Source organism: Culex pipiens, chromosome 3, assembly GCF_016801865.2.
Source record: "Culex pipiens pallens isolate TS chromosome 3, TS_CPP_V2, whole genome shotgun sequence".
In the NCBI taxonomy this organism is placed as follows: domain Eukaryota; kingdom Metazoa; phylum Arthropoda; class Insecta; order Diptera; family Culicidae; genus Culex; species Culex pipiens.
Window position 1 is genome coordinate 157,069,618 of NC_068939.1, and position 16,558 is coordinate 157,086,175.

The following is a 16,558-nucleotide window of genomic DNA, read 5'->3' on the forward strand; positions in this document are numbered from 1 at the left end:
AACACCAAAACTCTGTTGTGTACCTAAATGAACTCATTGTAACTTGATTATTTACAAATAAAACCGAATTGAATTGAAATTGAATAAATTTTTTAATGTATCTTAATAGACTGAAAACTTATTTTTTTAGCCTTAGAAAAAGTATGAACAAAAATGTTGGCGCAGACCTTTTTTGTTTTTAAATAAAAATTGTTGTTTAGAAATATTTTTAAATATTTAAATTTATTGACTTAAAATTTTATTTTGTCTGAAAATTTTCAGAGCAATGATTTTTTTTAAAAATAATGTTAATGATTGTCTACTCCTGGATATATTTTTTGTTTGAAAAAGAAAGATTCCAGAAAAAATATTTTTTAAATTTTAAGGAGATGAAATACTCAACATGACGCCACTTTAAAATATATTTCTTCGATTTTTATTAATATTTAATTTTGATTGTTTTTTTTCTTTCAACACGAAAACAACATAAAAAAAACAAAAATGATTCGGGCTCAACATTTTTCTGGGGTTTCTCTGGCCGAAATAATTAGTCCCGTATTTTTTTTGTTTTGCCGAAAAATAGCCTTTTGCGTCGATTTTGGCAAAAACCACTTTTTCAATAAATCATAACTCCCCGCCATTTTAACCGATTTTAGCTGTCTTATACGCTAATGAAGGGTTATAAGTTTTTTATGAAAGGCCAACTTATCATCTTTCATTTGCGTATAAGACAGCTAAAATTGGTTTAAATGGAAGTTATAATTTTTTTGGAAAAAGTGGTTTTTGCGTAAATCGTCGAAAATTGCCATTTTTCGTACCAGCCTAACACGGCGTAGGTCCCCCTTATGGCAAAACAAAAAAAAAAAAAATCGGCCAGAGGACCCCCAGAAAAAAATATATTTTTTTCATGCTGTTTGCGTGGGGAATCGCTGTTAATTGCTGTAACTCAGCAACCAATGTTCTGATATTAAATTTTTTCTAAAATTATCGAATAAAAAATGTTTAAGGATGAACAATCATAGACATTTTTAAAAAATATATTAAAAAGAGTTGAAATTTTCAGTTATAATTAATTTTTAAGTGGCAATACTGCCCATGTTTGCATAAATGTCTCATATGCAAAAACTGCAAGCTGAAAAAAACGCATTTGAAGTTTATCCCACACATAAGGCTACGTGTTAAATTTTCGTGAAAAAACTGGATTTCCTCCTGATTTCTAAAATAAAGTACTGGATGTTATAGGCTTTTCTGAAAGAGCACACGATTTTGAACCAAACTGCATCATTAACTCAAAAACGATCAAAATGGATATGGGACATTTATGGGATCATGGGCAGAATATCTTAAGCAGGAAATTTGAAAGGTACTTTTCCATTGTTAATTTATTTTAGCATTAAAAACTTAAGTAATGACAAAAAATTATATTAAATTTATATTTTTTCATGCTTCAATTGCTAATAACTATTGAATTGAATTAACTTTCGCATATGTACATTAAAAATCATTGATTTACGAAAGCTAAATTACTTTATCAATAAAGTAAAATGCTGGTATTTAAAATTGAAGTGAAAAGTCACCGATTGATCATGAACACTGAATATAAATAAAAGACTATTTAATTTTTTTTTTCAACAAAAAATAAATATTCAATTTCATTTAAATGAAAAGAATTTTAATTTAATTTGAATTTTATTTTTACAAAATATCGGATTTGACACAATTTAAGTTATGCAGTTTCTTATACTTAATGCATGTTTTCTACTCTTTTAAACTCTTGATTTTTCAAAAGCAAACGAATAATTCATGTTTCTAATGAAATAAAGAAAGATCAAATAAAAAATCAAAAAATAACTAAATGATACACAAGTACGTTGGTCTACGAGTAAGACACGAGTTATCGATATTTTTTTCAAATAAAATAATAAATGCACAAAAGCCACCTTCAGATATATTAAATTACTTTTCTAATACTAACGTTTCTACTCATTTCATGGTTTTAAAATCTAAAGCCATCAATTAACGGAATTAAAAATCAACATGACCGATGTCATGCCCGTTTCGTCCCAAGTTGAACTTTTTTCACCCAATCCGCAAATTCAATCATGTTGCAAAAAAAAAAAAAACTGAACTTTCCCGAAACAAAAAATCCAATTTATTAACCATTTCGCGTTTGTTTCGTTTCATTATAGCTGGACACCAGGACCAGGACACCAGCGAAGCAGGACGGGGGGGTTGATCGAGGACAACAAGCCAACAAATTGGATTTGAGTGGTCGCCTCAAAAATAACAACACGATGTGAAACCAAAAAAAAAAAGAAGAAGAAGCGTTGAATCCCAAAACATTCCCCCGTTGGCGGCAACACTGCACTCCAACGTGGTGCGCTCAAATGTAAATGTGTGGGTGTGTTTGTTTGTGTTAGTGGGGTGGGGGTGAGGGCACCGTTGGAGAGAGGGGAGGTTTTGAAAATGTGTGCGCGGGAAAGGTGTTTGCGATGAAAAAAGAGGAAAATTGTTTAAAATAGTGCACTAGGAAGTGTTTGCCGAAACCCGCCACTTTTGCAAGGGAGGGTAGGGAAGTGTTGCCAGACCATGGGCACGGCCAACGATTCCGCCGGTCCGGGCTGGGACTCCCCGGACTATTTTCGGCTGTTTAGCGAGGGTTCACCGGTGGTCAATGAGTCGGTACGGCCGGGACGGTCCCCACCCCGGCCGGCCACCAACGCCAGCGCACCTGGCAACACTGCTGCCGCGGGCACGGGCAACGGGTCCTCGGTGGCGGCGGCCACGACCAATGCCGCGTACCAAATCTACTACGGTGCCGGTGGTTCCGGGGGGGATGACCAGTCGGCCGGGGCAGGCCGGAACGGAAGTGAGGGCTACGCGGGGGCGCCGCCACCTGGGGGAAGCAATTTTATGCTGCTGCTGGAGGATTTTGGCGAGTATTTTTACAACTATAATGGCAGTGGACCACCGAACGATACGCTGCTGGTGGACGCCAGCCCCGGCTTTCCGGTCAACTGTACGCTGGCGAACGCGACCTGCGAGCCGACGGAAGGAGGTGAGTCGTTTGGGAATGTTGGTTGCATTTAATGATTTGTTTATTTTGGTGATTACTGTCAACGAGGATAATAATAATTTGCATTTGTATTTCCAACTATACAATTGGGTAAATTTGGATTTTACTGAATAATGAATCGCTTTATTTTATGTACGAAATAGATTTAGCATACCTGGAATTAAAAATATAAAAAAAAACTAACTTAATCCACCTATGTGATTGGAGCTTTCCTCATTTATTACCAACAATTGCTGTTATGATGGAATTGTACAAAAATTTCATCTATTTTTTAGATCCGGAATAAAAAGTACATAAATATCACTTAAGTGGCCATACCTCGAGACAGGGTTGCCGGATCATCAATATTTTGGACTCGTTGGAAAGGTCTCTTGATAACCTAACCAACGATGTGTTGGATGGTGGAGCCGGTCATAGTTTACATACATTTAAGTGAGATCCGGATATATGTGAAAACACATTTTTAAACATAACTTTTGAACTACTAATCCAAAATTCAATCTGTATAAAACTCGATCTATGGGACCCTAAACCAAGTCAAATGCAACAGGTTTGGGTCAAACTGTCGAGCATTTGGCAAACTGTGTAAACAATCAGTTTTTGATGGATCTATCCGATCAGATTTTCACGATTTTCAAAGGAAATCGAAATATTTAACATGGGCGAATGTATAGAAAAACCATCAATAAAGAATAAATATTAGGGTGGGTACGTTTTTCAAAAAGTTCTCGGATCAAGTTTTAGTACGGTTCCCCTTGTAGGGCATGCCCATAGGGACTTTCATGCCAAATATCAGCTCATTTGGTTGTAAACTGGCTGCGCGCATCAGGGTTAAAGTTTACATGGGAATTACTATGGGAAATTGGAACTTTTTGTTCAAACGCTCCTACAGGTCTGGGAAAATCACGCGCCAACTTCTGGTATGGTCAGGCCTATGGGGAACGGTCTGTAGAACACTTTTCCCGAAGAGAGCATATGGATTCGTTGTCCCTAGACCTGGCGCATCGGCAAACAATCCGATGTCTCCGGAATCAACGGTTTTCCCTCAAAGAGCATCAAATTTTCCTTAGCATGCTATGAAAGCTTGATGAACACCGCGACGCCATACGTCAGGCAGCTACCACGTGGTTGAAATATTTGCAAAAAAAATCTAAATTTGCTATGCAAGGATTCTGAATTCGACTAAATAATATCAGGATTACTCGAAATGATCATTTTCTAGTTAAAAAAAGGTTTGCAATTGAATATTCCAGCCGTTTCTCACCCTACGACTCGTGCTGAAAAAATCCTCTTTTTGCAACTTGTTGCATAAACTACTATTAAACAATTCAAACATTGATTGACAGTTCTATGTAATCCACAGTCCGGTTTACTAGGTTCATTAACATTCCAACGCCCAAGGCTCCAAAAAAGTTGGAACGGTAACTTCAACTCGCTGGTTCTCGGGCCTAACTCAACCAATCAAGATGATTCTTCTTTCCAGTGATTTGTTAGGATGTCTAGATGATTCTAGAACTTTGCAGAACTTAATTTGAACAAATCTGTAATTTCTGCGACTGAAAACATCGTTCCACCTTTTTTAAAAAGACTGCCTCCGCGGAATTTTCTGCGAAATTTTTTCTTACACGCGAAAAAAAAAGTTGGAACGATGTTTTCGATCGCAAAAATTACAGATTTGATCAAATTAAGTTCTGCAAAGGTCTAGAATCATCTAGACATCCTAACAAATCACTGGAATGAAGAATCATCTTGATTGGTTGAGTTAGGCCTGAGAACCAGCGAGTTGAAGTTACCGTTCCAACTTTTTTGGAGCCTTGGGCGTTGGAATGTTAATGAACCTAGTAAACCGGACTGTGGATTACATAGAACTGTCAATCAATGTTTGAATTGTTTAATAGTAGTTTATGCAACAAGTTGCAAAAAGAGGATTTTTTCAGCACGAGTCGTACATTTATCCAACGAGGTTCACCGAGTTGGATAAATACAAAGAGTGCTGAAAAAAAAACAAGTTTTGGAACGAGTTTCATACAACATTTTTTGCAATTCCAAAAAACACACACTGAGTGAAATTTTATGTCAAATTTTCATGTATTTTGTCAATAAATCGTTTAAATCAAAAAAATGTTGAAAAGTGTTACTTTTCGAAACAAGTGCTGAAAAGTTCAACTTTTCAGCACCCATTTGTGTGCTGAAAAGTAGAACTTTTCAGAATTTATTTTGAAAAGTGTTGCTATTTGATTCTGTTATTTTTGGTACAGAAAAGTAGGCTATTTCGTCGTTCAAGTATGACAGGAAAAGTAATTAGTTTCACGACGGAATTGCAAAAAATAAGTTTCTACCAGTTTCACCTAAAAAGCTCTGATGCAAAATTTAAAAAAAATTATAATACTGAAAATTTTCGAAAAAAATAACCTGACAATGCCTTTTACGGTGTGTTGGCACCACGAAAAAAGGGCTCTTTCCCGAATTTTGCGGGGTAAATAAAAATATTTCGTTGGGGGGTTCTAACGCCTTTTTTTCAATGATTTTTGTTCGTTCGCTTGAAATCGATGGATTATTACATTATTATTACTATTACATCTTACACCATTAAATTTTAAAACATTTTTGAATCAATCATATTATAGAGACCAGGTTGCACCAAAATACACCAAAAGTTTAAAAAAGATTTTTTTTTTGGAATTTAAATCAGGTTATTGCTAATATTTTTCAAAGTACCAGCTATATTATTTTGAAAAATCTTCTTATTTTTAAAACAAATAGGATTTTAATTAACTGAAAAACAAACTGAAACTGAAAAAAAGTCATAAATTTTACTGATTTTAATTTGAAAGTGTCGTTTAAGATATGTTAAGTTTTGAAGATATTATTGCATATAATTTTAGTAATTTTTTAAAATCTAAAGAAAATTTAAATTGTAAGATCATATATTTAGCTTATGAAAATCCTTTTATTTTTTGAAAATTGAACCAAAGCCAAATTAGTGTTATTAATATTTTTTTTGTTTGCAGCAGAATGCCAATATTGAAGAATCACTAGCCCTAATCATAACCTACAACTTTGCTGAAGTCACTAAACCGTTTGAAAATTTCTTTCGCTGCATCTTGATTTTCTGATATTCACAAGCCCGTTTTGTATGACAAATACAATTGGTAAATTTATTGAGAACTGATAAAAAATACACCTTTATTTATAAGTTATTTTTTTTTAAATTACATTTTTTTAACTGCTGTTTGATTTGATGAAACATTGTTGCTATGTTAAATAACAATACGTTGTATCAAAGTTTTATTCACTAGAAATAAGAAAACTGAGTTGAAGAATAAGTCGCTATGCTGATTTTTTTTGCCAAATTAGACACGTTTTAAATTTTATAGAAATTATTAAAAAAGAGTTAAAGTTCAATTCTTACTTTCAACCACAACCAGGAAACCCAGTTTTCAGACCATTTTTAAAGCGAAAATAATAATACTCCACAAATCCCTTCGCAACAATCAAGCCCCAAAAGGGCTTCCAGTAATTAAACTCTGGCCCACTTAATCTGCTTACACTGGAGAAGCTTTTAGCCCCCCCAGAGTCAAGTGCTACGAGATGCTCCGGCTTATTCTTCGGCAAAATCTGCCGTCTGTTGGCTGTACGGTGAAAAATGAAGGAAATATTTCAACAATAGAGACCACCTTCACGGACCAGTTGGCTGCTGCCAACGCAGATTATAGATGCTTGATAACTGGAGATTTGGACGCTAAATTGAACACTTTCTATTTTGTGAGCTTTAAGTTTAAAATAGATCTATTTGTTAAGTTAAATGAATTGATAAATCAGTATCGACCAAGCACAAATCCCCCAAACAAAACCGACGTAATTTCACAACAATTAATTGCTTTCAAAATTAATGGAAACCCCATTTGGAAATCCGCTTGCTGCTGTCCAAGGTACGATCCCCGGAGTCGGTTGCCGGCGATTGACAGCGAAATGCGATGCAAAGTACCAGCTCGACCCTGGACCAACCTGTGAGCAGTGCGAAAGCTGCTTCGAAAACCACCCACGCACACGTTCCACACGGTTCAGCCATTACATTTAGTTTAATTAACCACCCTCACCTCACTGTTGCTGCTGCTGAAGTTGGTGACTAGAGGTGGATAGTTCTCGACGGTCGAACAATTTCCGGAATTTACATTTTACAATCGCATCCAATAACCACATTATTGAGCGGAAGGCAAACTAAACTGTTGAGTGGACCTGTTGGCAGGGATTGTGGAACTTTTCCAGGATAACATGAATCTGTAAATAATTAAATCTATACTACATTTTTCTACAATCAATAATTTAAAAATAATCTGAGGTTAAACAAATTAATCTTTAAATTTGTTTTGGTCAAATGAAACGAATCAAATTTATTTAAAAATTCGTGAATTTTCAATATAATCATAGAAAAGGGTCGCTATGAACCTTCAGAAACCAATAAAAGATTACACTTTAATCAACTTCTAATCCACTGTTTCCGTTTCCAAAAAAGTTCATCTTACCCGGAACAATTTTTCCCCATTCCAGTCAGCGGTTGCGGTAATTAAAATTTATCACCACACCCAACCAAATGACAAAACGGCCTTTGAGCTAAACGGCGTGTGAACGGGAGAAAGAAATTACTTTTATTTATGTTCTCGCTCGGCATGATGGAGCACGTGGAATCACGCGTGTGCACGACGACTTTGCTGTCTCTCACCTGGCTAAAGTTGTGGCTGGATGCGAATGCTTTACGGGGCCCAGGTGGGCAATTCCTCAAAATGAACCGAAACGAATTGAGTTGCTTCCTACGATATTTTTTTTTGGTTGCTTCTCTCATCTGTGCTATTGCAATCTATATTGGCCGAGGCGAAAAAAGTGTTGCAAAAGGTTGGGATATTTGTGGTCGTCTTGGTTGGATTAACTCGGATTGGCATTTGAGCTGGTGGAATAATCCGGAAAATGGATTGGTTTCCACCTTATACAAATTCATTGCATTTCGGGAAATTCTTATTGATTTTTTATTGTATTCAACGGTTCTCTAAAAACATGTATAAAAAACAATCTTGAAAATACGGATTTGAACAGCTATGGAACAAATGGTATTTTTTGCTTAACAAAATTTATGTTTTCTCTTTAGTCCTGATTCATTTTTGTATTGATAGCTGCCTAAGTTTAGGAAGACCTGTATGGACGAACCACTTCTTTGGACGTATGGAAACCCCTGAAAAAAAGTTTTAACCAAATCAAAAAACACCAAAAAACCTTTTAGCAAAAACAATTTTGGAAATTAAGCAACATTAAGTCAGTCTAAATTCACAAAAAAAAAAAATGCTCAACAAGTCTGACAGCTTCCACTCACACAATTCCTTCCTCAACATTTCATTCAGAAACCTCACCAACTCATAAAGTTGTCCTTGCCCCATTTCCTGGGAAGTTAATTTCATCTTCCGCGTGCACCTCCACACAACGCAACTTTCACCGAGACTTCACCAACCGGTGAAAAAGGGTCTCGAAATTAAAATTTATTAATATTGAGATGTCATAATTTCCAGTTACGGCCTCCGCCCGGGCAATGAATCAAATTTATGCTCGTTTTACCACCTCTCTGTCTCGGTGTGCTTTTTATTGTTGCATGTTTCGTAAGTCAGGCCTGGCACGAGGACTTCCGAGGGTGACACGTCGACAGAAGGCTCTCTCTGTTGAGTTGTTACTCTGGGAGGAATGCTTTTGGAAGGCCCGGAAATGGATGCTGGTACCCCTTTTTTGGGGTGCCAAGAACTGAAATGGTTTTGTATTTTTTCAATTAAAAAAATGTTTTTAATTTTGATGATCTAGATTCTAACATTTTTAAATTAACTTTAAAATTATCAAAATTAACAAAATTAACAAAATTAACAAAATTAACAAAATTAACAAAATTAACAAAATTAACAAAATTAACAAAATTAACAAAATTAACAAAATTAACAAAATTAACAAAATTAACAAAATTAACAAAATTAACAAAATTAACAAAATTAACAAAATTAACAAAATTAACAAAATTAACAAAATTAACAAAATTAACAAAATTAACAAAATTAACAAAATTAACAAAATTAACAAAATTAACAAAATTAACAAAATTAACAAAATTAACAAAATTAACAAAATTAACAAAATTAACAAAATTAACAAAATTAACAAAATTAACAAAATTAACAAAATTAACAAAATTAACAAAATTGACAAAATTAACAAAATTAACAAAATTAACAAAATTAACACAATTAACAAAATTAGCAAAATTAACAAAATTAACAAAATTAACAAAATTAACAAAATTAACAAAATTAACAAAATTAACAAAATTAACAAAATTAACAAAATTAACAAAATTAACAAAATTAACAAATTTGAGCAGTTCTCTCAGATTTCGGTCATTCGATTTTTTTTTTTTTAATCCGGCTGAAACTTTTTTGGTGCCTTCGGTATGCCCAATGAAGCCATTTTGCATCATTAGTTTGTCTATATAATTTTCCATACAAATTTGGCAGCTGTCCATACAAAAATGATGTATAAAAGTTAAAAAATCTGTATCTTTTTAAGGAATTTTTTGATCGATTTGGTGTCTTCGGCAAAGTTGTAGGAACGGATACGGACTTCACTGAAAAAAAATGATACACCATATTCTTGATTTACACAACGAAATGGGGGTGTTTAAATCGAGAATCGTTTAAAAAAAGAATGTCCATGACTTAAATTGAGAATATGACTTAAATTAAGAATATTTGGGATTACGTAACTTTTTGGAAAATTTGCAAAATGTGTCAATTGTATTTTATTGAGAAATGTTATTAAAACATTTTATCATGGTTTTGGAACACCTGGGATGTTATAGTCCATCCGAAACTTCCGGAAATGTTGTGCAACAGGCTTATCAAAGAAACAAGTCGAACTTCAAGATTTTGACAACGGATCCTACCTAGACTGCTTCAGTGAGTGTAGTAAGCTACAGATCATTATTGTAACAACTTATTGGGATGATCTGGGTCATCCATGAACTCCCTGGAGTTAAGATCTTTGGGTCTACCGCCGTAACAAGCAAGAGGTCGACGGTTTTTGACTCGGGAACATATCCGCATAGCTTCAGTGAGTATGGTAGACTACTTTGCTGGGGTGTTGGAATGTGTTTGGATGTTCTGGGTCATCCAAGGACTCCCTGGAGTTAAGATCTGTGAATCTACCGCCGTAACAAGCAAGAGGTCGACGGTTTTTGACCCCGGAACATATCCGCATAGCTTCAGTGAGTATGATGGACTACTTTGCTGATGTGTAGGGATATTCTGGGACATCCAAGGACTCCCTGGAGTTAAGATCTGTGGGTCTACCGCCGTAACAAGCAAGAGGTCGACGGTTTTTGACCCCGAAACATATCCGCATAGCTTCAGTGGGTACGGTAGACTAGTTTGCTGATGTGTTGGGATGTTATGGGACATCCAAGGACTACCTGGAGTTAAGATCTGTTGGTCTACCACCGTAACAAGCCCGAGGTCGACGGTTTTTGACCCCGGAACATATCCGCATAGCTTCAGTGAGTATGGTAGACTTCTTTGCTGTTATGTCCCGTTCCAGAAAGTCCATGTTACAGCCGTAGACCCTCGAGACCCTTATAACTCAATGGAGTTCTTGGATGACCCAAGACAGTCCAATACATTAGCAAAGTAGTCAACCGTACTCACTAAAGCTATGCGGGTCTGTCCCAAGGTAAAAAACCGTCGACCTCTTGCTTGTTACGGCGGTAGACTCATAGATCTTTACTCCAGGGAGCCCTTGGATGTCGCAGAACATCTCAACACATCATCATAGTAGTCTACCATACTCACTGAAGCTATGCGGGTATGTTCCGGGTTCAAAAACCGTCGACCTCTTGCTTGTTACGGCGGTAGGTTCACAGATCTTAACTCCAGGGAGTCCTTGGATGACCCAGGACATCCCAATAAGTTCTTACAACAATGCACTGTAGCCTACCACACTGACTAAAGTAGTCTGGGTAGGATTCGTAGTGAATATCTTGAAGTTTCGACTTGTATCTTTGGTAAACCTCTTGCTCAAAATTTCCGGAAGTTTCGGATGGACTAGAACATCCCAGATGTTCCAAAACTATGCTTACATGTTTTAATATCATAACTAAATAACATACAATTGATACATTTTGAAAACTCTCCGAAAAATTACGAATTCCCAAAGATTCTTAATTTAAGTCATATTCTCGATTTAAGTCATGGACATTCTTTTTTTAAGTCATGACTTAAAAAAAAGTTGCGTAAATTGAGAATCGTTTAAAAAAAGGTGACTTAAAAAAAGAATATGGTGTACACGGTGAATTTTTTTTGGTGATTTCTTATTTAACGTTTTGTCACTAAAAATTGATTTGCAAAAAAAAACATTTTTTTTATTTTCTATTATTTTTTGTCATGTTTTAGGGGACATTAAATGCAAACTTTTCAGAAATTTCCAGGTTGTGCAAAAAATCTTTGAGCGAGTTATGAATTGTTGAATCAATACTGATTTTTTTTTAAATCGAAAAATTGGTCGCAAAAAAATTTCAACTTCATTTTTTGATTTAAAATAAAATTTTCAATCAAAAAGTTCTTCAGTGAAATTTTCATAAAGTGCACCGTTTTCAAGTTCAATCCATTTTTAGGTTACTTTTTTGAAAATATTCGCAGTTTTTCATTTTTTTAAATAATTGCACATGTTTGCCAACTCTTAAAAAAATATTTTTGAAAAGCTGAGAAAATTCTCTATATTTTGCCTTTTTGAACTTAGTTGATACGACCCTTAGTTGCCATGCAAAGGTTTAAAAACAGGAAAATTGTTTTTTCTAAGTCTTACCAAAACAACACACCATTTTCTAATGTCGATATCACAGCAACTAATAGACCGATTTTTGATGATAAAATTTGAAACATTCGTGAAATTTTCCGATCTCTTCGAAAAAAATATTTTCAAGATTTTTAAATCATGACAAACATTTTAAGAGGGCGTAACTTTGAATGTTTGGCTCTTTTAAAATGTCAGTCTCGATTTAAAAATGTTTAAAATATTTTTTTCGAAGAGATCGGAAAATTTCACTAATGTTTCATATTTTATCATCAAAAATCGGTCTATTAGTTGCTGAGATATCGACATTAGAAAATGGTGTGTTGTTTTGGTGAGACTTAGAAAAAAACAACTTTCCTGTTTTTTAAACCTTTGCATGACAACTAAGGGTCGTATCAACAAAGTTCAAAAAAGCAAAATATAGAGAATTTTCTCAGCTTTTCAAAAATATTTAAAAAAATGAATTCCTGCCACTACTTTGAAAAAAGTTACCGAAAATGACTATAACTTGAAAATAGTGCATTTTAACATAATTTCACTACATTACATATTGATTCAATATTCGATTTTAAATCAAAAAAATGAAGTTGAAAAAATTAAGCGACCAATATTTCGGTTTTGAAAAAAAATGTATTGATTCAAATAATCATAACTCGGTCAAAGGTTTTCTGCACAACCTGGAAATTTCTCAAAAATTGGCATTTGATGTCCCCTAAAACATATCAGAAAAGTAAAAAAATAATTTTGTTCAATCAAGTTTTAGTGACAGAAAGTAAAATTAAAAATCACCAATTATTTTACCGTGTATCATGTTTTTCGAGTGTAGTCCTTATCTATACCTACAACTTTGCCGAAGACACCAAACCGATCAAAAAATTCCTTCAAAAGATACAGATTTTTGAATTTTTACATTTCATATTTGTGTGGACAGCTGCCAAATTTGTATGGATATTTATATGGACAAACTAATGATGCAAAATGGCTTTTTTTTTGGCATACCGAAGGCAAAAAAAAGTTACAGCCGGATTAAGAAAGGAATGACTGAAATCTCTGAGAATTGCTCAACTGCTATGCGAGTTTTATTTTAAATAATTTTCAGTTTATTTACTAAATGACTTTAAAATTTTATAATAACAAAAGATGCATCAGTTCAATCATTTTCATGATTTTCAGCTCAAAAGGAAATAAGAACATCTTTTTAGAAATACTGACACTACGATTCCGAAAACCACTCCATTTTCAATTAGGTTTAGCTGCAAATTTCATCATCACCTAACGGCAACTGTGCCAAACGGTGGCTATGATGGCTCTCCAAAGTCTCCTCTGTGGCAATCCACGTACCTTGTATCTAGAGATTCGTCGGTTACCGACAGTTCCGGTGCCCTTTCGGACGCTTCTGATGGTGGCGCTTCTCCAGGAGCGCATGTGGTTGACACGACGACGAGAAACCAAACAAACGTCCAAGATAAACAACAACTTTTGTGGAGGGATTTTGGTGTGGAGTTTGGGTGAGACGTTCAGAACTTGGACCAGGATGGAGGAATCAAGTTTATGTGCAGTTTTAATGACTTGTAAATGGTTTTCTGTTGAAGTTGTCGAGCAAGAAACTAACGAGGTATAAGATTGAGATTACATTTAAAGTAGAGGAGACAGAAATTAAGGATGCTGGTTGAAATTTTTATTTTATGTTTAGAGCAAATGATTTTGGGTACAGCTACTTTATAAATTAAATTTTACCAAAAAAAATTGTTTATCGAGAAGAGGAATCGCAAAATCAGAAATTGACGGTTTGATATCATAAAGATTATGATGATGATGATGGACAGTAAAGTTGTTTTTAAAGAAAATAACCGTCATCAGTCATTCCTCAAGACCATCAATATCAATATTCTTTTCATGTTTACCCCTTTCTCCCCACCGTCAATTTTCCTTCTTTTCACCATCGCCATCATCATTTCCATCACAATCTACCGCAAACCACGCCTAATTGCATCAAGACAACCAGTTTCCATGTTCGACCCTTCCCCGAAAACAACTAATTTTCCATTTCACCACACAATCGCTTCCGCGCCAAAGAAAACACCCTCCTTTTGCGATGATGAACCACGCTCTTGCTTTAGTTTTTCCTCACACAAATTTCACCCGCGCAATCCTTTTTTTCCGGTCCGCTGCAGATAAAATGATTATTTTTCGACCTTTTCCCGACCCATTCCACTAGAACCCCTTCTTGGGGGAGGACCATAATGTTGCTCATTTAATTTTACTTCCCATTTTTCTTCGACGCTCTTTTCCGGGAAAAGTCGGAAAACTTCCTCGGTTAATTCAGTTTTCATTACCGAATGACGAGCAGCCGTGCAGTGGCCAGCTTGGAATGGTTAAATTCACAGTGTGCATAAAAAAAAGTGGGGTTCGTTTCATTTTCTTCAGCGACGTGATTTTTTTTATTTATCTTTCGGGTGAAAAAGAAACAAAAAAGTGGGGACAGAGCGATGGGCTTCCTACAAAATATCCTTTGCTTGGTAATTAGGATTTGTGAGCTGCGTGCACCATAAACAGCAATCTTGAAGGGTACATTGGCGTCACATGAGATGAAAGTAGAACCACTTTTTATAAGCTGCTCAATGATTGAAAATAAAAACTAGCAAAATTATTAATGCATTTAATTTTAAATCAGTTCCAAGAGCTCAAATTTATTTGAACGGCATAAAAAATATGTAAACAAAACACTTTTCATAATTTTGAAACTAAATATGGGTAATTCTCTACCAACTCACACGAAATCGGGAAAAGTTGCCCCGACCCCTCTTCGATTTGCGTGAAACTTTGTCCTAAGGGGTAACTTTTGTCCCTGATCACGAATCCGAGGTCCGTTTTTTGATATCTCGTGACGGAGGGGCGGTACGACCCCTTCCATTTTTGAACATGCGAAAAAAGAGGTGTTTTTCAACAATTTGCAGCCTGAAACGGTGATGAGATAGAAATTTGGTGTCAAAGGGACTTTTATGTAAAATTAGACGCCCGATTTGATGGCGTACTCAGAATTCCGAAAAAACGTATTTTTCATCGAAAAAAACACTAAAAAAGTTTTAAAAATTCTCCCATTTTCCGTTACTCGACTGTAAAAAATTTTGGAACATGTCATTTTATGGGAAATTTAATGTACTTTTCGAATCTACATTGTCCCAGAAGGGTCATTTTTTCATTTAGAACAAAATTTTTCATTTTAAAATTTCGTGTTTTTTCTAACTTTGCAGGGCTATTTTTTAGAGTGTAACAATGTTCTACAAAGTTGTAGAGCAGACAATTACAAAAATTGTGATGTATAGACATAAGGGGTTTGCTTATAAACATCACGAGTTATCGCGATTTTACGAAAAAAAGTTTTGAAAAAGTTAATTTTTGCGTTTCTCTTTGTTTCGTCGTCCGTGTCTGTCGCGGGTGACCATGAATGGCCATGATCGATGACGACCAACTTTTTCAAAACTTTTTTTCGTAAAATCGCGATAACTCGTGATGGTTATAAGCAAACCCCTTATGTCTATATATCAAAATTTTTGCAATTGTCTGCTCTACAACTTTGTGGAACATTGTTACACTCTAAAAAATAACCCTGCAAAGTTAGAAAAAACACGAAATTTTAAAATGAAAAATTTTGTTCTAAATGAAAAAATGACCCTTCTGGGACAATGTAGATTCGAAAAGTACATTAAATTTCCCATAAAATGACATGTTCCAAAATTTTTTACAGTCGAGTAACGGAAAATGGGAGAATTTTTAAAACTTTTTTAGTGTTTTTTTCGATAAAAAATACGTTTATTCGGAATTCTGAGTACGCCATCAAATCGGGCGTCTAATTTTACACAAAAGTCCCTTTGACACCAAATTTCTATCTCATCACCGTTTCAGGCTGCAAATTATTGAAAAACACCTCTTTTTTCACATGTTCAAAAATGGAAGGGGTCGTACCGCCCCTCCGTCACGAGATATCAAAAAACGGACCTCGGATTCGTGATCAGGGACAAAAGTTACCCCTTAGGACAAAGTTTCACGCAAATCGAAGAGGGGTCGGGGCAACTGCTGTGTGAGTTGGCGGAGAATTACCCATATCAGTTTAAAATAAATGTATTGAAAAACTTTTTTTTTACACTTTTCAATCAAATCGATAAGTGTATTCTTACGCAAATTCTGTTTATTAAAATGTCATGATAGGCGATGTGCGATGAACGAGCAATCGATAAGGCAACTTGTACAAAAAGGGTGTTATATAGCAGGGGCGCCGACTAGTCCAAAATGTTGGGGGGGCACGGTTGTTTTCCGAAATCGATAGGTAAGAGTGGCGATTAGATGTTAAAGTGTCTTGTATATCACGAATTTTAAAAAAATTATTACGATGTGATACGATTTTTTATATCCGGAATCCATTTTTTTATTTAGAAATAGATTTCTAAATTATCGTGATTTAGAATGTTGATTGGGGGGAAATTTTTATATGTTTGGAAGGCAAATTCCTTCTCATTGGCATATTCTCACTTATTTTCTAGAAGTAACAGTCAATAATAAAAATAATCAGATATTTAAAAATTCAACAATACAAATATTCTAAAAATAAAAACAAAAGTAAAAAGCAAAAAA

General features: G+C 34.9%; 1 protein-coding gene across 2 annotated transcripts in view; it reads left to right on the forward strand.

Moving 5' to 3' along the window:
• Positions 1-2,172: 2,172 nt before the first annotated feature.
• LOC120413700 (dopamine D2-like receptor) overlaps positions 2,173-16,558 on the forward strand; it is a 381,692-nt gene continuing 367,306 nt past the window's right edge. For both annotated transcript variants that reach the window (XM_039574624.2, XM_039574631.2), the window contains exon 1: positions 2,173-3,037. In XM_039574624.2, the coding sequence (XP_039430558.1) occupies positions 2,569-3,037 (469 nt within the window). In that variant the 5' untranslated portion in view covers positions 2,173-2,568. The remainder of the gene's footprint in view (positions 3,038-16,558) is intronic.